At 51.1% G+C, this 23,891-nt stretch overlaps 1 protein-coding gene across 1 annotated transcript in view; it reads right to left on the reverse strand.

The window, feature by feature from the left end:
* Positions 1-23,884, reverse strand: part of CHSY1 (chondroitin sulfate synthase 1) — a 56,324-nt gene extending 32,440 nt beyond the window's left edge. Inside the window, exons 1-2 of the mRNA XM_026040617.1 lie at positions 23,853-23,884; positions 15,413-15,908 (exon numbers count right to left, since the gene is read on the reverse strand). Of these exons, the coding sequence (XP_025896402.1) occupies positions 15,413-15,778 (366 nt within the window). The 5' untranslated portion in view covers positions 15,779-15,908; positions 23,853-23,884. The remainder of the gene's footprint in view (positions 1-15,412; positions 15,909-23,852) is intronic.
* Between the last annotated feature and the right edge of the window lie 7 nt (positions 23,885-23,891).

Raw genomic sequence — 23,891 nt, forward strand, 5'->3', positions numbered from 1 at the left:
TACTACGACATTTCTGGAGAGCTAAAATGTTCCCTTTCATTATCAAGCTGTCATTAAATATGAATTTACCTGACCCGATTCCTTACTTTCGGAAAGATTTAAGATCTCTTTCACTCGCTGGAGAAAATAGACCAATTAATAAACCTGAAATCCCTCTGTCAGGAGGATTTCTCTTGTGAGGGTTTTAACAGCAAACTGAGCATCGAGCAAGCTCAAAACCTGGTTTCTGCTGCCCGTAAAGGCAGCCGCAGTTGCCCTGAGTGTCAAGGCTGTTGCTGAGAAACATCCCCCACGGCAGAGGGGGGAAAGGAAGCAAGGGCCCCGCATCCCGGCCGGAGCACTGGGAAGACGGAGCCGCTCCCGCACGGAGCAGAGCTGCCAGCTCAATCTCCTGCACAACAGCCACCTCCGTGGTCGTCCTGTTGGTATTTTGTCCTTATTGTAATTGCTGCTTTATTTATTCCTGTTACGTGGATCCTGTTATGCATCCCTTTTGGGGTACGGAGGGGCAGTTCAGGACACTCGGAGCAGGCAACGGGATCCACTACCCCACCTGAGGAGAAGTCCTGAAGCAGGATGTGCACCAGGGATCCACGGCGCAGAGGTAATGCACATCCATGARGAAGGACTTCTCCCTTCAGGGAGCACGAGTGTGCAGATATACAACACACACGTGTCAATCCCTCCTCATTTTAACATCTCATAAAGAGGAGATTAATCCCTCATCTCCCAAGCCCATAACCTCCTGATATTTGCTGTGGTTTGGACAGGCAGGCATCACCCAGCAGGTAAGTCCTGTGCACTGCTGGCTTTGTTCTGAAAGGCAAAACCCGCAGATGATCCTATCGTGATATTTCCTTTAGGTCCTTACGTTTCAATGCACCTTTAGAGCTTATAAATTTCTTACTTCAATTGACATCATACGGCAGTGAATTTCCCAGGCTGTGTTGCACAAGAAGAATAGTTCTCAGTTTTGAGCTTCAGTGAAGGTGACAGGAGGGTGGGGAGCGAGGCATGTTTGGGTAGAGGACACGGGTCCTCCTTTGTGGCTTGCTGCAAGACAGGCGTGACATCTGGGCTTTGGAAGGCTTGCCAGCCCAGCCTGGTCAACCGGTTCATTTTAGTCACCGCTCTCAAAGAGCAGGAGACAACTGCCAAGAGGAGGTGACTACCGTAAAGACGTAGGACAGGAGCTGCTGCCTGGCCATTTCCAAAAGCCACATGGAAAGGTCTTCCCATGGCCATGCAAGGGAGGTGGAGAGAGAAGCAGGACAAACGGGAGCTGAGAAGGATGCACATCAGCCGGCTCCCCTGAGAAGGCAGTCAGGAAGCTGTCCTACCACACAAAGAGCATCTCTCTTTACCACAGCACTTGTCTAAACTGAATTTGTTTTCAATTAAAACGTCATTAAAAATGTCTACATCTCCTCTTGAACACTTCCTGCTCTCACGACACCACATGGACTCCAGCCATTTCCTCGGCCTCGCTGCAAACCTCCTGCCACTCCAGCTTTGCCAAGCAAAGGCCGGCAACACAGAGCCCTTTACTTGGGCTGCGGGACACACCGGCTCCCAGCGGGGACACGGCAAACCCCAGGGATCAGAGAGCTCTGTGCCCCAGCGGGTCACACGCGGAGGGGGCTCCCTGTCACTCTGTCACCTCTCAGCCAGTGAAAACCCCCCCCGACGGGATCACAGGCGTCACCTGGACTACGGCACCGCCGGCCAACGCGGCCGCTGCCCGCCGAGGATGTGACTCCGGCAACTTCCCTGGCAGGATATGCTCGAACCCACTGGGCAACCGGATCTAAGGAGAATGGACAATTCCATGGTTTGTGTGAAGCGTTATAGAAGACACAGGTTGAATGTTAATCAGAAAGAAAGAACTACTGATCATCAACATATCAATGGGCCCGGTTTAGCTTTCAGTGCTCAGTATTGTCTGCTCCGAGATGCAGCACTGAAGCTGCAGCTACTTCCAAGTTTGAAAGTTATGGCAATGGCTTTGTGCCCAAAGGCAGATGGGGAAAGAACTGCAGAGACACTAAAAATATTTGCAGATTAAAAAAAAAAGAAAAGCACACGATAACAGCATTCAAGTGACAACGCTCAAGAAGGGGATCTGGAATCCTTTACGGAGCCTCACTTGTATTCCAGCACACGCAAGGATGTGCACACGTACTCCAGCTAACCACAGAGCACGTCGGCACGCTCAGTTGCACCAAGAGAGATGCTGCTCAGAGTGCAGCTATCAGGGGAGTCTAACCGGAATATCCAGAAATGGCCGTATTTATTTATTATTTACCACTGAGACACCACAAGAATCRCTGCAGCTCTTCCCTATTGAGCGTACAATCATCATACTGATAAAACTGGCACTAGCCCCGAGCTGGACACGGCTGTTGTGCCCCATCACACAAAGAGGCACAGACACAAAGATAACCAGTGATGTTATGTTACTGAAGAAAACACAACCCGAGATGCTGTTCTTCACCGCACGCTCTCCACTTCAGCAGGAAGGATATGTCCTCTAGGATGGTTTTGTCTCTTGTTTTTGGTGAGGAATGAACACCCTGCATGGTAACCAGGCACGAAATGCTACCACAGGGCTGCTCAGTGCTGCGTCTACGTGGGCCACCAYGCACGGTCAGGTGCACAAGCCCTCCTGCTTCCACCTACACGTCCCAGCACCAGACCTGTCACCTGAGCAYGGGGTGGTTTTGCTGCCCGTGAAGGCAGTGGAGGTTTGGAGCACGGTGCCTTCCTGGCAGGTACCCTCCTCGCCTATTGCAAGACAGACACGGGGGTGCTTCCACATGGAGAAAGAATAAGATTATTATAGTCCATCGAATTGGATTTCCTGCTTTATGGATTACAGCGGTGTCATAGCGAGCGCCAGAGGAACAGCAGGTTGTTTCCTAGCTACTCCCTTGTAATATCTTGACGTTTACCTACGCTCACTTTAGACTGACTTCTCTTTGGAAAGTGTTTCCGTCTTTAGTTCCCCTCATCACACGTCCACCTTCCATATGTCGAGAAAAACAGCCCGCAAATCAGCTCAGTTGTACTGAAGGTTCACGTCTTCCTCAGCTCTTCCCAACCCAAGCTCCTTGAGGAGACGGCTTCTTTGCCTACTGCAAGTCCCTGCTTCTCTTCCACCCTTCAGCACCTCCCAGCTCAACTCTCATCATTGCACTGAGTTTCTGCAGATGGGAGCACCTCTAAAAGCTACCTGGTTTGTACGGACAGACAGACCCTCTCCCCCACAGCAAGAAACCGCTGCAGCTGCAGCAGTAGTCRCAAGAGCAGCAACATCTGTTCAGCAACCACTCAGCAAAGCATTGCACAAGAGCACTGCCCCTAGCCAGCCTGACACTGCAAATGCTGATGGAATTTGGTTCCATTGCAGCTCTACTCACAGGCCTCCGTTCAGCATTTTTTAAATTACTTGGACTCCGCTGTGCTAACCAGATCTCCCTGGATTTCACATCTGCTCTCCTGCCTTCTCCCCCTTGCACCTTGGGAGGTCCTTCCCTCGCTYGCCCTGGCTGCAGGGTGCTGGGCAGAGGGCTCCTCCACACACCCCAGCACCCAGGTTAGGGTTAGGGTTAGGGTTAGCAGCACGTGCTGCTCCTCCAGCTTCACTAAGACACCCGTTCCCCAGTCCCGGGAATCGTGACTTGGTCCCCGCGGAGCCCGCTGCTCCCATCCCAACTTGTTCACTCTCACACTGGGAATGCAATCAGATGGAGCTCGTTATTTCCCGCAAATTCTGCCCGTGGTTTTTCTGTCACCTAACCGGCGGGGAGGGGACGTTTCTGAGGTTCAATGGGAGAAACGGCCCCTCCTGGCAGACAACTCGCTCCTCCCGCTCGCTCCAGGGACAAGTCTCTTCCTGCCTCCCTTCGCTGCAGCCCTCACGGAGGAATTTTAATCGCAGTGACTGGGTGAGCAGGGGAGGGAAGGTGCGGTTTGGCCACAGGACACGGTGCCGGGACCTGGTGCACTCCAAGCCCTGCCCTGACAGGGCCTTGCTGGGCGCCCGGGGCTAGCCCTGCGCGCTGCAAAGCCCTGCGAGGAGCTTTGATGCCAGTGCAGAATTCCAGACCTGGGGTAACAGCTCCCTCGAGGTACTGGGAAATCAGGTTCCTCCAAGATTTCCCATGAGCRAGGTCAAAAGCGCACCCCGCCACGCTCCTGCGGGAACAGCACAGGCTAAAATTAACTCCAATATAATAGCTTGTGAAAGCGGCCACAAAAAGGCTAAACCCACCTTCAAAGCCTGAAGAGATCTTCAGGGRTAGAGAATCAGTCTCCAGAGAAAAGATTAACTGCAGACCCAGGTTGGGAAGCCAGGGAGATGCAACCACAACCGACCTCCCTGCTTCAGTGCAGAGCCCAGCATCCACGTTCCAGTATCTAATCATGCTAATGGGGTAGAATAGATCAACTTTTGGGGCCCCCAAAAGCAAAAGGTAACAAGGGTTCAATGGAAACCTAGTCCTACCTCTCTCCTGATCTTCCCTTTTCATTAAATTGCCATGAGACGTAAGATAAGTCATTTTTCCACCCAAATTGTACCTTGAGTCAAAAAGGCAGCAGTGACAGCACCAGAATGCTATTCGGGAACGGAAGGGAGGAGTTGTCAGATAGCTTTGGTGGGGTTAAAACAGAGGGAAAAGGGAAAAAAAAAAAMCAAACAGGAGATGAAAATCTTAAAATGTCTGAAAGTCAAAGGAGAAAAACGTCAGAGATTCAGCACATACTGGGGCCCTGTCAGCTCACAGAGCCTCCTGTCTCCCTTCGCTCCTTCCTCCGCTGCAGAGGTGCATTTCTGGGCAGGACTGGTTTCCGCAGGAGCCTCCCTGTGAAACCACCCTGCGAATATGCGGGAGAAAAATTATGTCAGGGAGGAGCAGCGGGGAAAGACACGGGGTAGAGCAGCCCAGGGGACACAGCGGAGCTCCAGGGCTTTAGGAAGGGGGGACTGGGCTATTCTTCCCCCAGCTAAACGCTGGGTGAGGGATGGGGATCCCCACTGCACGAGGCTCCAGGCTGGTGCACATGCTGGCAGTATTTAAAGGCAGGTCTCTCTCCAGAACCCCAATTTAGTACATTTTTCTCCAGAGAAAGCTCTGTTGTCTCACAATCACATTGCCAATGTGGCAATTTAATTTGGTTGCCAACRTGTGAAACAGAGGGCCTCCAGGCTCCCTTCTGAAGGCAAAGCCTGGAGCTGCCGCTATGGCCATGCAGTGAACAGCAGCTCTGTGCCGGCCAGACAGGGCCCAGCTCCCTGCCCTCAGATGGGGAGCGAGGCAGAGTACGGGCAGCGTGCGAGCAACGTAGGGGTACACGGCCCCACGCACGGTCCTATGCACCACATATGGGCACACGGCCCCACACAGGGCCCCATACACCAAGTATGGGCACACGGCCCCACACAGGGCCCCATACACCATATATGGGCCCGCAGCCCCATACACCACATATAGGCCCTCGGCCCCGCGCAGGGCCCACCGCCCCGAGCCGCATACCCCGCTCGGCGCTCGCGGGATGGGGCGAGTGGCGCGAGGCTCCTCGGCGGCCGCGCCGCTATGAAGGGGCCTTTGTGCGGGCGCAGGAACAAGGCGGTTTCTGTGAGGGAGCCGGCGGGCAGCAAGCGGCCGCTCCGGGCCCCGCGCTGCTCGCTCCGCGCCGTCCCGGGGGGCTGCAGGGTGCAGAGCGGGCGCCGCGGCAGGACGGCCYGAGCCCGCGCGGGGCGCTCCGGGATGCGCCGTGGTCACCTGCCCTGTCCCCTCACTTGCAGTTCCCCTGTTAAAACCAGCCGGCTCTGCAAAGCTGGGAGCAGAGGGGCAAGTCAGCGGGACCTGCCCCTGCCAAGGGGCCACCCCACACGCTGCCACCTCCCCACACAGCCCTCTCCTCCCAAGGCTCGGACCCACCGCTCGCGTTTTCACTCTCTCAAATATCCTTTTCACCTTCACCCTAGTTTCCAGCTCTGAAACTAGGCTAATTCCTTAAGGCTGCGGGAGCTCTGGTGTTATTTTTGGCCCCGGCTAGATAAGAGACCACGTGGATGGTTTCTCCTCCGATGAAGCGCACAGAGCGATGATGATACCATCAGCAAACTGAGGATTTGGCTAACACGTTATCCCGCGGGATCGGAGGTGCCTCGGCTCCTGCTTGTCCGGGCTCAAGGGGACACAGGAACGAGGCAGAGGACAGTGAGGGTGCAAAATGAGCTGTTTTAGCCATCGGCTCTCCCGGTGATTATACCATGTATTTCAACTCTACATGGTGAGAGAGGTGAAAAAAAAAAAAGGTTATTTGAAAAAGCTAAAGAGCAACAGCTCTATCCCAAAGCTGTGGCTTCCACAGCTCAAAAACCCCACCAGCTGGTCCCAGCAACATGGCCTCCGCACGGGGAAAGGGGAGGGAAAGCCCTGCGGAAGGTCAAACCTGCTCTCACCACAGATTTTATTGTTTTTAAGTAAATTTCCCTTTGGCCAAAGACATAAGGAAGTGACTTGAACAGAGAAAAAGGATATAAAACCTATCATACCCRTCAAGATAGAGGTGAACTTGCGTCATCTGTGATAAGGTTAGCAGATGTCTCTAAATGTCTCTCTTTTGGCAGGGCAAGGCTGTGCTTGCAGGGGAAGGATGTGTTTGCGGAGCCGCGCGGCGAGGCGAGACGTGCGTGTTCGAGTGGCTCCAGCCAGACAAGACTGCTTTCAGTGGAGCATCTGATCCGAAAGGTGTAGGAAACCACTACAGGAATTGCACTGTGAGCAAAAGCAGGCCAGGCATTTAACCCGCTCTGCAACCGTGCGCTAGATGGTGGGGGTGAAAAAGGAAAAATAGGTTTGGATTTTACCTAAACCTAGAAGTTCCCCATCCAATATTTATGTAGAATTACACAAAATACTAAATGTTAACTCTCACTAACAGCTTTCTAGTCCTTGCTAGGGACAAGGACACTCCCTGCACGCAGAGATGCTGAGCACTGAACTGTTGTCTCCTGTCATCCTGTCTCTGAAGGATGAAGGCAGCTCAGATAATGCAAACCAGCACTTTGCTGCACTCCTCACTAACCCAGCGGTGACATAACTCGCCAGAACATTTAGCTTTAATTCAAAGACGCTTTGAAGAGGTTACTGCCAAGTAATTAAACCCATGGAAGGCTGATGAGCRCAGGAACCTTCGTGCAGTTCTCAGAGCACTRTTCTAACCAGTTCCACCAATGCAARGTGGCAAAGATGAATGCGGGCAGGCAGCAAGTCTGCATGAACAAGCCCGTGCCCGCCTTCCAAGGAGCGTCCTGCACCAGCTCTGAGCGTGGCCAGGAGGGCAGGGGCCTCAGCAGCAGCRTCCAAATGCCAGGTACCTTCTCCGAGGCGATTTGAAGGTAGAAGACTTTGCTAGGAAGGAGCTTCCCTTTTCATTGCAGCAAAAGGAGGAAGAGTGTAAAGACAGTTGCGCTTCTGGGACACCCAGCAGCTTCTTACTGTCATTTTCCTGCTTTCTCATCAAACACAGAGTCCAAACTAAGGGCTGCTATTTATAGCTCCACTAATCCCAGCCTCCTCTAAGAACCTGTGCTTAATCCATGCAGGGAATCGGATGCCTCTGAAAAGTGCTTCCAGGCACAGGAATAYAGCCCTCAGCTGGAGCTCCTTCGAGCCAGTCAGCAGGAGGAATTAAGCCTGACGACTTGGATGGAGTTTAGACCCCATGGGCATGACCCTACCTGTGCTCTCTGCTTTACRTGTTGCACCTTTTCTTAAACCTCTGGCTCTGAAGCACCCGCTCCCAGAGCCTCGTCTTGCAGCTCTGCATAAGCACTTAGGGCCTCCATCCTGTCCTGACACGCACCTGCAACTATAAATGAGAACAGGGACTAAATTAAGCATTTTGCTCTGCCCAGCAGTGCTGCCAGCACCGCTGTCAGAGACCAGGGAGAAGGAAAACTCACCTTGAAGCCAAACCCCTGCCCGGTGCTCGCTCAAAGCGAGCTCGCTGCAGCACCTCTGCTGTTATCAGCCCTATCCACATCAGCAAACACTGCCGTGTGGACACAGCCCGAGTGAATAAACACGTCCTTCCCCTTCAAAAGTCTTAAAAACCACTTCAGGTCACTGACTGCAACTTAAGTTATATAGAGGTGTTTAACTATTTTGCGTAAGTTGTACCAGTACCAAACACGGAACAAGAAACCGGTATCAAGTTAAACAGGTTATCATGAATCCCACTGATAAAACTTTTGCTTTAACTGCTCAAAATTTATTTAAATGAATCACTGATAACTAACTTGCTTTTGCTGAGGACATCAGCAGAAACCTGTTTTTATGGATGAAACAAACCAGAAATATCTAAAATTTAACTTTCACTTCTGTAAGGGCACTGAATACACTTTTAAGCCTCATCATTAAAAAGGAAAAAAAAAAGCAAGTAACAAGAAAATCAACAGTTAGTTGCCCAAACCCTTCCAATTAGGTTCCCAACTTCCTTGTGACACATAAAGGTCATTTTTGTTCTAGGCCGGCAGGAGGATAATCCCCACCCTTCAGGCGATCAGGATTTCTGGCAAGATTTTAAGAGGTCTCCAGCTGATAACCATGAAAGTTCACACCGCCAGGAGTCCAAGATAAGCTTTTAACACAGGAAATTAGTGCTAAAATGTTTCAAGCATTTTAAGGATCAATTAGGGATGGTGTAACAGTCCGGAAAAGTAGAAGTAAGTTCTTTCCTTCAAATCAGATGGTTTTAGAACACGAAATCACAGCAGCAGCTCTTCAGCAGGGAGGTTTCTAGGGGAAATGAGGTTAGACAGAGCGTGGGCAACTAACCAACCCTCTGMAGGGCAGGGGCTGCAGTCGGGTCACCCAAAGACTCACCCACATCCCAGAGCCACGGGGCAGTGCAGGGTGCCGAGCTCAAGGGCTGCTTTCCTGGTGCAAGGACCGGGCATTGGTGGGTGCCACCTTGGTGTCACGTCCTGCGTGGTGCCACCCATGGGCATCCCAGCGCAGCCTAGAAGTAGGGTTCCCTATGGATGCACTGCAAGCAACGTATGGGAAGACTCACGAGATCCATTTCCACTGTTGGTTTGTAGCCATAAAATTAGTTTGCAAGCTGTAAAAACGAAACCTGGGCACACACCAAAGGGTCCCCTTGCCCTGTCAGAACAGGGAGACCACAGAGCCTGTGGAGGACAGAGACTCTGGAAGGAGACACCAGGGATCAGGAAAGGAACCGGGCTGCAGCAAGGGAGCACCTGGTTTCAAGAGCCGTTTCCAAAAAAAGTTTCCCCTCTGCTCTGTAGAGGAAGAAAGCAAAGTTAGGAACACTCACAGGAAAGGGTCAAGCAGGCCAGAGACAGCAAACATGGGGAAACAGCAGAGTTTATTTGACAGGTCACAGATGCATCATTACAGACTGCCCTAAGACACTCTCAGCCAAGAGACCAAAGGGAAGTGTTTATAGAGCAGCTATTTCAGTGCTGTGTCAGGGCACTGTTAGCCACTGTGTTCCATTTTCCCCATGACAACTTCCCCAAAGCATTAATAACTGCCCACATAGCAGATTAATGCTATATACACTCCTATGTGGCCAGCTACCCAGAGCACTAAGTAGCTGAAACTGCCTACAATAACTCTGGATAATTATTTGGATTGCTTCACTCTAAGGTCAAGAAACGAGGTTTTGCATTAATTGATTCCTATAAAAATAAAAAATCCACTAAAGCGACCTACCTTTTGCTTCTTCACTCTAATTAAATTCAGTTGATTTGCTTTAAGAAGTCTAAACAGGTGCCCAAGCAACATCTCACGTGCAATACAAGTAGCAGAGAGCACTGGTGCTCGACGTGTGCTTAGCATCCCTCCCACTCCCGCCAGTTTATATGAAGCCCCTTCCCCACGTCAGCACCTCATTTTTATTTCCCGTGGCAAAGCGAGTCTGGCTTTTCTCTCCCTTGCTGCTGGGCTCTGACACATCCAGGCCGCTGGTGCCCCGAGCTGTTCATAAAACTCGGGTTGGGAAGACTGCAGGGAGAGGAGCAGATCTCCTCCCCACCTTCACACTGAAAAGCTCCCCAAAAGAAACAAGCAAAAGCACCACACCCAAACCACAACCACTCTTAACATCCAGGCCAGCTAAAGACTTCACACCGAGAGCGCCAGCTGAAGCCTCTACAGGTCCATTCGAACTGAGAAATCACCTTTTTCTTTTTTATTTTACTTTACAGTCTAGTTGCTTGGGATGTGCGATGGATTTTGTTTATACAGAGGTAGATACAAAGCGATTTATATCACCTGGTCTTTCATACACAGAGACAAGCATTAAATAAAAGGAAGAAGGAAACTCTCCAACACAAAGTTTGGTCGGAGATGTCTGCCCTTTGGGGATATCTGACCACACGGACACCGCTGGTTTTCAAACCGAGCAGATCCTGAGTTTACTGGTGTCCTTTTCACACCTCATCTGCGAAGCCCTGGAGGAAAAGGGAAGATTCCCTCCAGGATGCTGTCCCGCAGCCGACCGGCGCTTACAGTAGAGCCAGGGCTTTCTCATGGGTTCGGAGAGCAAAACGTCCCMTGGGGGAGCTGCTGCCCTCAGAGTGAACACTCAAATATCCTCCCCCTCTGCGCCCTGACGAAGGGCCTGGGGGGCCGAACCCCATCATTTATCCCGTGTACAATGAAGGATCAGCCTTGGCTGCCTTGGCCTCGCGACAGCAGCTAATCCTGACAGCTCCTGAGCTCAACAGCCCACACCAGGCCTAACTTCTAACAGGATGACTACATTTCCAGCAGACAACAACAAGTGACATTCCCGTTTGCTGGGTCCACGGCTGGAGCTTCCTCCTCCAGGGACAGGTGAGTTTTCCCCACTCCTTTTAAATATTTGTTTCTCAAATATTTAAGTAATTGCTGAAGTGAAGGAGCTGGGTCAGGACTTGGGTGCAGATCCGAGATCTCCGCACGTTCTTCCAGTTCCTCCTCACCCACAGCTTGGTTTCACGAGCCCAAATTTCAGAGCTCTCCTTTGCCCTCTCTGCCCTCCTCCTGTGCAAATACTGCTCCTAAACTTAGACCAGCGCAGCCCACGTCCCGCTGCCCCTGRAGCTGAGTCACAGGCTTCCTGCCACATCTGTCACACACTGTAGCTCTGCACTCGTGGCCCGGGCACCCCCTGCCCTGCGCAGACACCCACACATCTCCCCTCGCCTGCGTGTCCCCTGGGAAAGCCCCAGGGCAGGTCACTGTCCCGATGCTCCAACTCCATTCACGTCCTCCACAACGCGTGGCCACCGATTTCCAGCTTATTCTGACGCCAAGTAGACACCTCCAAAGTGCTTTAAAGGCAAACCTTAGTGCTTAAGCAAAATCTGTTTCTATACATCCATCCCAAAGCACCGTGCATGCCTATATCCCCTTCTCTCTCTCACACATATGCAGCCCTTATTGTAGGTTTCTTACATCAAGACGCAACGGGCTACGCACACATGGTGGGATACAAACGGCCGCTGCTGACAGCGTTTGCCAAGTTCCTCTGTTCTGACTGCAAAAAAACTCCCACAGGCTTTGAAGCCGGGACAGGAGGTCTGGAGAGGGCCTGATTTCAGCAGTGCCAATTCCAGCTGGATGCTCCCACCACGTYCTGCCGGTGTCCGCCCCACGCACCGACCCACTTCGGTTTTGCTCACGGGAGAGGCAGCCTGTTCTGGTGCTACCAATGTCCTTGGCAGATATAACGTGCACCTTAAGGGCTTTCTTAACTTCATTTCAGAGCAGCAACTACCTTCAATTACTCCCGATGAAAGACCACACAAAAAGTCAGTTCAAATCCTCCCTCCTCCCAGAAGGTCCCCCATTTTCCATAGCCTCGACAGTCCTATTTTTTCCCTAGCGAATGTCCAAAAGGTTGGACCTCCTCTTCTGGGATGCCCATGTTCCTGACACAGTTTCTCCATGGCTGTCACAGCTTCTTTTAYGTTCATATTAAACAACAGATTAAAACAATATTAACTGGTAGCTGCAAAACAGAATCAAGCAACACTAAGGTGACAAATGATGGCTTCATAATTCACACTCATTTACACGAAATACCAGAGTTCAAATGTAAACTGGAGTCGACGATACATTGGGGTTCTTGAAATCACCAATGGGCCTGAACAGCCCAGGCAGTGCCCGCGCAGCACTGCAGTCCATCAGAAAGCAAATTACGAGCTCCCCCTGACCCACGCAGAGACAACCCAGGCAGGAGATGAGAGCAGCAAGATTTAAACACATAAATTACTTTTGATTTAAACACATACATTACTTTTGAGAAGAAGCACTCCCCGGTGTGTGCCAAGACGTGCAAAGGGCCAATATCCACCAGAAATGCACTAACGGGCTAACCAGCTCCTAACAAGTAAGGAGTCTCTTCTGCTCTTGGAGAGAAAGGGCTGTGTTCTCCACTGCTTTACATAAACAGCGAAGCTCCCATCTGTAAACTTGAGCTATTTCACAGCTCTGTTATTTAGGAAATTGTTCTCCTGGTTTGCTGCATGAACCCCATTGCTTAGGCTGCTCCACCCTATACATGGCTGAGTTTTAGAGCTATTTGTCAAGCACCAGCGACAGTCCCAGCTTTGTTTATACAGTGATGGTAAAGCTTGCCATAAATAACTTAAAATTTAAGAGGTATGTCTCAGCCATGACTCACTCCAACTGTCTCAAGCTGAGTGATGGCTAAAAGCCTAATCAGAGGAGMCGAGGATCCATCACCCACCACCAACTGCTCCTGAAGCAGCAGCCTCCAGAGGTGGCACCTCGGATTTCTCTTAGCTTGAGCTCCTCTCGCCAGGCTTGCACATCCCCTGGGCAAAGAGATCACACAGTCTGCAGAAGGATGGTGTCAATTCCCGTGCTATATTAACTGGAAAGTTATGGCAGCGGGAAGAGCGTGAATGAATCTTTGAAAGGCTTGAAGTGAACAATAACCGGTGCCACTGATGAAGTGGTCCAAGGAGCCCCGCAGAGAGCAATAAAGCGGCAGAAACCCAGGGGGTGGGCAGGGTTTTCAGACAAACTGCTGCGAGCAGAGAAAGGCCACGGAGCCTGGAGTGGAGCAGCACTGCGACACACCACAAGGGAAAGTGCCAGGGAGGACAAGCAGCAGCGCAGGGAGGACTTGGTGCAATCCTAAAAAATCAGAGAAAGGAGCAGCAAGTCGTGGAGAGGAGGAAAATGATTCCTGGCACCCAGCTCGCAGCTAGAGAGGGCAACTGCGGGCAAAGATTTGAGCTGACTGCTTGTCTGGCGATCTGGGAATCTGCAGAGAGGGAAATGCAGAAGCCATCGCGAGGTCCGGCTGCTCTGGGCTTGGTTTTCTGAGGCCAGTCTYGCTTGCTGAGGACTTAGCAAAGCCTGGGGCAAAAGTGGTGTCTGCCAACACAGCTGTTATGACAGCCACATTATTACACACAGCCATCACTTTACCTTGAATTAAATGGTAGGCACATTTAATCTAGTTTTTTGGGCAGCAAGAAGAAAAGATCAAAATTGAAGAGATGACAGTGGTTTTTTTTGTTAGTTTGTTTTTTAATTTCAGCCCTGAAACTCTTCTCCCCCTCAGAACCAGCCTTAATGTCCCACAGAAGTGGGCTACTTCTGAAGAGCTGAAGCTTTAACCACTTCACACACAGTGATCTGGGGTAACGCAGGGCACTCAGAGGAATCCAGTGATCTGGGTAATTCAGTAGAAGCTGATGGAGCAACACTGACTTTTAGAAAAAGTCCTAATTCCCTCAGCACTCCCACTGCACTAGGGCGCTATCTTTAGCTATTTCAAGGTAAACCTTGATCATATTGAAATCAGCAGGTCTTTGCCAGCTTCAGGGGAACATAACACACTGTCCTTCAGCAGTTTTTAAATTCCCTCTGAAAGTTGGTACAATTTAGCAGCAAAAAAACAAAAAATCATTCTGGACATTCTAAAGAAACTAGGGAAAATAACACTGACATCTCCTTATAAAGAGCTAACCACAACGGTGGCAACATGGAAGCAAGTCCCAAACCCATAAGACAGAATGTGGAGAGCCACTGCTTGACCAGAAAGTCTTTATGTACAAAAAACATGAATAAATCAGTGTGTTTGGAAACCTCCTTCCCCTGCCTCAGAGGCTCTTTCCTCACCGAATTAGAAATTCAAACCTGAGCTCCATCTTCTGTGGGTAGAAAATTTGATAAACTTGTTAGGAACTGAACACAAACCTTTGCCAGTGCAGCAGCGAGGCAGCAGGGTCAGCTGCTGTCCATGACCACTGTTTCTCTATTATTTCAGTAAAAGAATCCCGTTTTTTTTAACAGACCTCATAAAAGGAGAAATCATTAGCTGTATGCTCATAAACATCTGGGTAAAAAGATAACCCATTCCCTCCCTCTTTCAACTTCTGTCTTCCTTCTGAGGGATCGCACAGCAGCCCTTCCCTGGAGCTAGAAACGGCAGCTCGGGTCCAAGCGGCGCTTTCCACCTCCCTCTGTGAACACCCAAGGCTGCACCAAGCAGCCACCAAGGAACATCAAGCAGGCTGCAGGCAGCAGAAACCCTCCCGTGCTCAAGGGCTCCCCCAGCACCCAGTGATCTGGGGAAGGCCACACAGGTCGGACGAAGCCGCCTGCGGGTCAGGGCTCCTCCGGTGCTCCTGAGGCTCCACACGTGCAGCCAGATCCGCATGCACAGACAGCACGTTTGGGGACAAGGGCAGACGTCAAGGATGTGCCTGGAGGGCTCACTGTGGAGCTGGCAGCTGCTGCGGAGGTAAAAACACCTCTGCAGCAGCCACAGCGTGGGCAGGACGAGAGCTGTGAGCGCTCGGGGAAACATCCGTCCTCCCCGCGCRGGTCAACGGCAGCAAGGGGCAAAGCAGCCGTGTCAGCTGCTTCCCAGGCCGGGAGCACAACGGATCCGGCTAGAAGAGACGAGGGAGGCCTGGACACTGCGTGTGTCAGTCAAGAGCGCAGAGGGCTGTGCCTGTTTTGATTTATTCTTGCTGCCTCCCCACCTAAATAAACATTTTCCTCTGTGAGTGATGAAGATTCCTCCTCCCACCTCCAGTGTAATTACTGTGTAAGGTCAGACCCCACTTTTCTCCTTATTGTTGCATTTCCGTATTTGTGCAGGTCTGGGTCCCTGGACACACTTGTGAGAAGYGTCACCCAGTGTCCCTGGGTGACACTTGTGAGGAACAGCGGCTCAGAAACACGTAGTTAAGACCAGGAAGTTGCAAAGGGAGCTTAACRCTGGGGCAACGGCTGCACCTGCAGCACAGCAGCAATCCCTGCGCCCGTCCAGCCTCCGCAGCCCTCTCCTCCACCTCCCCACAGAGGCACCTCGCTCTGCCCCGGCCCGGCCTTACCTCGTAGGACCAAACACACTGCACTCCTGCAAACCTCCGCACGCATCTGCCCACTTCCACGTCCTCGTGCGTGGTGTACATCTCGCGCAGGCACTCGCCAATGTGAGGCACCATCCTCCGCAGCACTTCCCGGCTCATGATCACGCCTGGGCCCCCCATGCAGAAGTTCTCACCCGGTTCCAGCGCCAGCTTGCCCATCTCTTCCGTGGTGCCGAGGCCAGTCTGCCCCAGGAAGAGGGGCTCGCTGCTGTTCAGGCTCCTGAGGAAGTTCTCCAGTTTGTCCCCTTTGATGTAAACGTCGTCGTCAGCTCTCATAAACCATTCGTATTGGTCCAAGTAGTGGTCATGCATGTATTTGAGCATCATAAAAGATTTCTTCTGGGGCGGGTAAGAGTCATCTACACCTGGAAGCGGCACGATGGGGATGGGAATAGAGGTGTCCGAGCCCTCGCTGGAGAAGAATTCAACCTTACCAGGAATGGTTTTCGACCAGGTTCTACATGTTAAAAAGAAAACAACAATATAGATTAGTTAAACGTGCAAAAGTGGCAGGTAGAGAATGCTAAGCAATGGGGGTACATTGAACCACATCTCATCTGCTTTACAAATTTCTTTTTTAAAGACCTTTAAGGATTATTCTTTCCCATATAAACAAGGAGCACTGCACACAAGGCAAGTGATAAAATGCAAAAAAGAACAACAAACCACACCCTGACATGACAAGCACCCAAACATCGTTTTTGTAACTGTTATCTGATAGCGAAACACTTCAGCAGCAGCAGGTCAGTGGTGGTGGGCAGGACTTCTTGAGCACACTCAGTACTGATGTAGGAGTTATTGGTCATAAGATACAGAGAAAATCCAAACACAGACAAACAGTTCATGTGCAAGCGGATTTAATGTCTCAGCGACTTCACTGCAAGTTTCTCAGTGCCCTGCTCACCCTTCGCTTTCCCCCAAAGCTCAAAATGTGCCTTCAGAAGCACAGATTTCCAAGGAGGAAAAATCGACGGCAAATTTCACAGGAGCTTGTCAAGAGGCAGTGCGCGGGGGAGCCTCAGCCAGCGGCGTTCCTGGGCGCCGCACTGAGCAGCGGGCAGAGCTCTGACCCGAGCAAACAGCTGCCCCTTGCCCAGGGGAGAAACAGCAGCCTCTAGTCGCTCTGCCTCTTCCAGCATAAGAGAAAAAATGGAAAAAATGGCCCTTGGACTGTCCTGCAAAACCCACATGGCACCGAGACTTCCTTACGCTTCAGTGTGAACGCAGGAAACACCATTTCATTTCTGCTGTGACACTAGGTGCAGGATGGTTCCTCCTCGAGGCACTCTGAAACTCGGCCTCCTGCAGGGAGAGTTTGCCAGCACGTGAGCCTTACCCTAAAGATTATCAGTTTCAAGCTTTCAGGACAGTTTCCTCTCAATTCTACCTGGGAAAAGCAGATTAATGTATAAAGAGACACAGCAAACTGCTTGAGTGGGGAACCCCATAGGTCCTGCTCCTTTCTGCACAGGGGGAGATTTTCCCCTTATGTTTGGTGACTTTGTTCCCAATCTGCATCCAAAGCAGTGTGAAAAGCCTTGAGGCAGAGCACACAGTACACCTTGAACACATCACTGCCCTCTTTACCAACCGATTTCTCAACATGATTTCTTGCCCAAAGCAGACAAGATCCTGGGCAACACAAACTATGCGCGACCTTCAGAATTAGCTACCTACAAAGCCTGAAATTTCAAAACATTTCAGAAAAAAATAAACCAGAAATTCCATTGGGAAATACAGTGTTATTTAAATTGTACTACCTAAGCATCGTCTTCTCGAGACCTTAACAGTAACACACTTTAATTCAGCCTTGTGTAATGAACATGCTCTGACTTCTCCGAAAGCGTCGTCTTCTCGATTTCATCCTCACCCGGGTAGTGTTTCATAGGAAAAGTTTAGATCATGACTTCCCCAAAGGCACGAAGCGCAGTCAATGGAAACCCTCCTGTTCACTTCAGAAATACTGAGGTCTTTAGCCATCAGTGACATAGTTAATGCACAGCCTTACTGCTTGTAAAGTTACATCCTGTCAAAACATGGCAAACTCGAGTTTGAAAATGAGACAGATGCTCTTATCTTGAGCTTTTTGTAACTATTCAGAAAGTTTCCTTGCTCCTTTTCTGAGAGCCACGCTCTGCAGACAAATCATCTGGATGTGAATGGGCAGGCCAGGCGGCAAATTGCCTTCCCCAAATGAAGTTAGATTAGGCCTTACGGAAACATCTGCTTATTGACTTTTGTCTTCAAAAGCAAGCAATAAATTTTCAGACTTGGTGTTGATATCTTTGAAGCATTTGCCTTTGTAAGCATGACGAGCTGTGTACAGCGCAGGATATTTTCTGTATTTTCTCCTTCCAAGCTTTAGCTCCTTTCTGGACCCTTCAGCATTGGCTTTCAGCTCCTTGCTGCATCACCACCACTTCTCTGGGCTCTCAGTTTAAATTTACCCTCTGCTCTCTAGGCCAGTTCCTTCACGTGAGGGCTTCCCAGAGCACCCTCGAGACAGTTCTCGTTCCTTGGACAYGGAGCAAGAGCCACGGGGTTGCTCAAACCCCAGGAGATCGAATTTCCAGCCCTTTTAAGGGATTAAACCGCTTGTCGCAATACCACTTTTGCCCAATCTTTTCTTGGATCTGGACCACGTTTAAGTTTCACSCAGAACCAGAGGGAAACCAGGCAACATCCCTGCCTGCGGGGAGGACACCGTGCACATGGGAGGCCATCCTCATCCGATAACCACCCCTAAGGACCAAGGTTCATGTGGCGCCAGTGCCACGATATTAATGCGGTCCCCGCTGTCCCGCTGGCCTGCCCCCAGCCCAGCCTGACTAATCCTTCGCTCGCTGCCTGCGATAACGCAATTCCTAGGACGAGAAGCCTTGCCGTGCAATTAGTTACTGTGGCCTCCAGCATATGTTTCAACTCAGACAGATGAGACATGCTCCGACACCGAAAAATGCCATGAGGGCTTTCGTCAACCCAAGCGCTGCTCGGCGCAGGCTAAAACAAAGGCAGGCTCCATGCGCTGCTCTGTGTGTCCAAACCACGGCCTGCTGCTTCCCGCATCCCTTTTTTAAGGGAAGAATACAACAGAACGACTTGTTCAGGAAGCGTATTCATTGCACCTTGCAAACAAACCCAATGCAGGATCAACTATAAATACATTTTCAGGCACCAGCTATCACCAGAACCAAGGCCTGGCAGGGATGAATTCTGATCAAAGCTACTTGCAGCAGTTGTGTCGGACGCTGCGAGGGATCAAACGGGGCTCAGYCACAAGCGACTCTGTAGCTCCACGTGTTACCAGCTACTCCTCCGGGCAGTCCTCCCATCTGTGGTTCAGTTTATTGTGCCTGAGCTCCAGTTCTGGGCAGCAATCCCACCTGCCCAGCTCCTTAGACATGCAGCTTCTTCCTCAATAATCATTTACTTCTGCGGCCCAAGCAGCTCTCGCTGCCATGCGCTGATACTGCCTCCCAGTCCACACTTACCTAATTACTAAGAATTCCAGAATGTGGTCATATGTTTGAGGATAAAAATCAAATTTGAGCATTTTCAAAAAAGCCTATGCTCTTCTTCCCTTCTTTCTCCCCCAACTCCCCATCACGCTTGTTTGTTCRAAGGAAAATGTGGTCACACCGTTTCTGTCACCCGAGTCCTGCATTTCCTATTAAAGACAGCATCACTATTGCAGCAGTCTCCGGTGGCCTTGGCCAGCTCAGAGTCCCTTTGCTCAGCTCCACCCAGAGAGAAATATCAGGTTCTAGGTAAAACCGATACGTGTCCCGAAAGAGTCACTTAAAAACCCAAGCGACAGGGTGGCTCTGACAGATCCCAAGCTCATCTCCCAGCGTAACCTGAACCCGCTCGTCTCAACAGGATGGGCAGCAACCAGGACCGCAGGGCTCTCCGTTACCTGCATCCGGAGCAGCGCTCAAAACCTGCACGACGGTGGGTGACCTGGTTTCTCCCTAAGCAAACCAAGAGAATGAAGGCAAAATCTAAACGCACAAATAGATATATAATCTAAACACACAAATAGATGTATAAAGTGAGGTAAGACTTCCTTAGAGGAAAGGCTCTTAACGGAGGAGGTTAGAATTGCTCCAGTGCTGTTGGCTAACAGGGCAGCTTTATTATCCGTTAACTGTTCTTGCAGTTGCATCTTGCACGATTTCCTACGTGCACCCCAACCCGAGCAGGTCCCTAGCATGCTCTTTAGCTGTAAAAACCATGTACAACTAACCCAGGTATTTGAGACACCGGTCACATTCCCATTTCATGTGAGGAAAAACATATGGACAAAGAGTTAAAAGTTACTGCTACAGTTGCCAAATGTTGTCATAAGTCATTTCTTCATTTGAAAGAAATAAAAAAGCATAGCCCGGAGCAGGAGGAGTGCAGATCAGGAGTGTTTTCTTATCTTCAGCTTCCATAGCGTTTATTATTTATTTGTATTACCTTATTGTAATTGCCTTGCTATCAGCTCTGCAGGCTCAGCAAAAGCAGTTGGCCACASGCTGCAGACAGGGCTCCCTTTGTATAGGCCCAAAGGAGAGAGGATTAGAAAAACTGTATTTTGGTTTTGCCCATACAGCTGGGGAGCTGAAGGTGAAGAAAATCACARTTTGTGACTAACTAGGGAAAAAAACGGACCTAGAAGGGCGATTTCTTGGCTAGAAGGCTCAGTTGAACTTCATATTCAACAAGGGCCGGTTCTGCACCGCTGTTCTAAGGCACCAGGCCCATGGTCCTGCAAGTCCTGGCTCTGGAGGACGTGATCAAGCCCAGCTCAGAGACCTGCTCCTGCTTGGGCTCCCTCACATCACCCCCGCAGAGACCAGGCAGACGCTTTATAGAATTTATGGACATTTCTGAGCAACCCTAACTTGCCAGTTAAGATCTGCAYTGCAGAGGGCAGCTTTTGAGAAGTTCACTTTTCTTTTTGCAGGACAACTTGCTGCCCAGCTTTCACAGAAAGGCCAAGCTGCTTCTGCTGCTCCTTAAAACCTTCTGAATTGAGCTTTTCCAACTTAAAAAGATGTGCCATTCTTCCATCCCTGTGTCCGCAGGGAAGATGGACAGGCAAGACRGCACCCGCCAGCACTCAGGTATTCTGTAGGTCAGACAGAGATCAAGGCTCAAGCTCCCCGCAGCTTAAGCCACAGAGTTATTTTGGGATATGTAGGTGACTTTAATTTCTCCTTAGCCCCTATGAATCAGCGCTAGCTGCTCCCCCTGGATTTGTTTTATACAAAAACATTGTTGGAAATTTTAGGTAACTGTTATGCTGCTCGGAAAGCCGAAGCGTGTCATATGCCTGCAAGATGATGCATGACCAGGACAAAAAGAATTTTTACTATTGCTATGCTGGCTTTTGTACTGCCATTGGTAATTTGAGGAAAATGCTTATAAAGCTGCTGGATGTTCATAGTCACTTCATGGGGGCTTCTCCTCAGGAGACAGGAGTGCACACTCTGTGGTCCAGCTCACTACTCACCGGCAACCAGAAGGACCAAACATGAAGAATCCCACCCAATAGCCTAGACCTAGGGTCCCAACCAAAAAGCAAGCCTCCCCAAGAATGCATTTTGAGTTATACCCCTGCAGCAGCTACTGTGGGCTTAGACAGATAATGCAAACTCCCTTAGACCCGCAGTCCTCCCGGCTGCCTCTCACGGAAGCCCTCCCACGCTCTCAGGTATTTATGTTCCACCACACTCTGCCTCCTCTAAGCCACGGTGTGCGGTGCGAYGGCTCGGGCAAAGCGGAGGCTCCCGGAGGGCAGCCCCCTGCCCTGGGCTTCAGAGGGGGCAGATTGAGTACAAGCTCTGGAATCACCACAAAGGCTCCGAAACGGCCTCCCYCTCGTGCCCGGGCGCATCCATCTCATCCGGGTGCAGGTGCCTGTCCCAAACCAACTGCTGCGGCCGCRTCCTGCAGGGATACGCTGTGACGAACGGGCGGACATGGTCTCAAAGGGCAACCTCTGACTTTGCCAGCACCCCATGTCTATCTGTTCRTTGCATTCACGGCAGCTTCTTTCCAAGTTTCTCTGGAAATCCATTTGCTTTTCAAAAAAAATACGGGCTAACTGACTGATATTTCTGTTGCAAAGACATAGCAGACTTAAATCATCCGGGAGGCTGTTTGTTCCTATCCTTCTGTAGCTCTTTCAGAACAACTCCCCTCAACCCCAAACCACTCGCACATATTGTGACACTTTCCCTGGAGTCTACCTGTACCTTAACTGCTCCCTGGAAGGCTCCTTTTCTCCTGTGTTTGCTGTCCCTTGAGGTGACACTGGCCCTGCTGCTGCTGCTTCCCCCTGAGCAGCAGACAGAGCAAGCGCTGAGGCTACGGGGCTGCCCTCGGAGAGCCTGGAGATCCCAAACTCACCCGCTTTCTCAGGAAAAACAAAAGCACAACTGTTCCAGAGCGTCACGTCTCCTGAAAATTCAGCAGGCCTGTTTTCCCTTGCAAGGGTCATTTTGCTCCTGATTGATTTTCCGGAAGTGTATTGCTTCCCTTCTTGCCAGCCCATATCGGGATTCGCAGCAGCAAGGATCAGCGAACGTTTTCCGCCTCCGGTCCCTTTCAGCTGCGCCTGTAAAAGCCCTTTTAACCACAGCAATTTGGAGGGATTCGCCCTCTGAATCCCTAATTCCTTTCCCTGCGCTGGCTAATGCGCTATCGAGGCTCCGCACACCCGCAGCCCCGGGAATGCCTTGCTAGCAGCTTCCCATTTTACTGGCTGTGCCAGCAATTCAGCTCACCAGGATGCTTTGTCAATGGAGTAATCCCAGTAATTGTCTACTTGAGCACTTCATGGCAATCAAAAGCCATTTAAGATTTCAGGTTTGCCTTCCTTCCGCCTTCCTTCCTCTCCCGCTCGGAATGTATTCTTGTCACTGGGACATTCGCTTGTTTCTTTTACCAACAGCAGGCAGAAAAATGCATTAGGCTTGTTAAGAGGTCTCATTACTCGTCCCTTCAGAGGGCTGACAGCATCTCCAGAGGTTAAACCAAAATAGAAGCGCAATAAAGAGTGATATTTGCCCCTCCTTCCAAGGCAGAGCCGGACTCCATTAGTGGGATTTGCCAAGTTGCCTCTCTAACCATTTTTTCCTCCTTGCCCAGATATTGCAGACGCGGTTCTGTGAGGCCGGCGCTGCCAAAGCACAGGACTATCTTGCAAGCACTGCCAAAATACAGGATCACAGTCCTTCCCCGCCCAGCTACCACAAAGTGAAAAGGCTWCATGCGCTACCCGTGGCCTCGGGAAGGTGTTGGGACAAATCTCCTCCCTGCGACTCATCGCACAGGACGCAACGATCGCCGAAGTATTTGGCTATAAAACCTGCCAGCGACGTTGAGCCCAGTGCGGCGCGAGCCGCTCTGTGCACAAGTGTAAGTTACACAGCTCGCAGCATTTGCAATCCTAAACACTCCGTCCCACACATCAGAGGAAAATATATAACCCCGAAGAAACAGATTCTTTCACCGGCTTCAAAGCATCAATCACACACCCTCTGTAACTTAATTACATGCTGCTCCATCCTGACGAGAAAGGGAAGGAATTAAGCTCTCCTTAAGACTGCCTTTAGTGGGCAATATGCCTCAGATTTCCCAAATTAAGCAGTTTTAGCCCCCTTCGCGAGGGGGCTGGGCAGGAGGAAGGTAAAGAGATGGGGTTTGTCCTGCCACCTTCTCCTCGGTGGCCCTAAGGGCCAAACCTAAGGTGGGCCGGGAGGAGGACGGAGCAGGGTTTGTTCCATGGTGGGATAAAGGGGATTTGTTGCCTCCTGCTCRCCGGGAGCAGGAGACAGCGGGAACGGGGACGGATCCCGCCGGCACCTGGGATGGCAGCTCCCGCAGCCCCGTGCTGCTGCGGCAGGGACCCGGCACCCAACTTTCCTCGGGCTGCTGGAACCCATGGAGCACCGTCCGTGGACGGGCGGCATCACCGGGTGCCTGGCGCATCCCGCGAGGATGAGGATGGAGCCGGGATGAGGATGGAGCCCCGCCAAGGCGCCGGGCCCCGATCCTACCCTTTGTTCGGCTCGGACTCCCCCCGGGGCTCCCGCTCACTCCGGGAGCGGCGACAAACTTTACTAAGGACCGTTGGGATAACGAGGATGCTACCGGGAGCACGCCAGGAGCCCAGCGCTGCCGGCCCACAGCGCACCCGGCTGGGAGAATGGCAGGGGGACCCTCAAAACGTTGTGAAATGAATAAATAAATAAATAAATAAATAAATAAATAAATAAATAAATAAAGTGATCCTCCTGTCTCCCATCGCGCCCCCCCCACCCCGGACCGTTACGGCCGTTATGGCCGTTGCGGCCGCCGGTTCCACCGCCGCCCCGCTCCCACCTGCCGGCCCGGCCGCGTCGCTCACCGGTGCGCGGCCACGGCGCGGCTCCGCAGGTACTTCTGC

This window comes from Nothoprocta perdicaria, unplaced genomic scaffold, assembly GCF_003342845.1.
Source record: "Nothoprocta perdicaria isolate Ctin4 unplaced genomic scaffold, notPer1 scaffold_26, whole genome shotgun sequence".
NCBI classification, from domain to species: domain Eukaryota; kingdom Metazoa; phylum Chordata; class Aves; order Tinamiformes; family Tinamidae; genus Nothoprocta; species Nothoprocta perdicaria.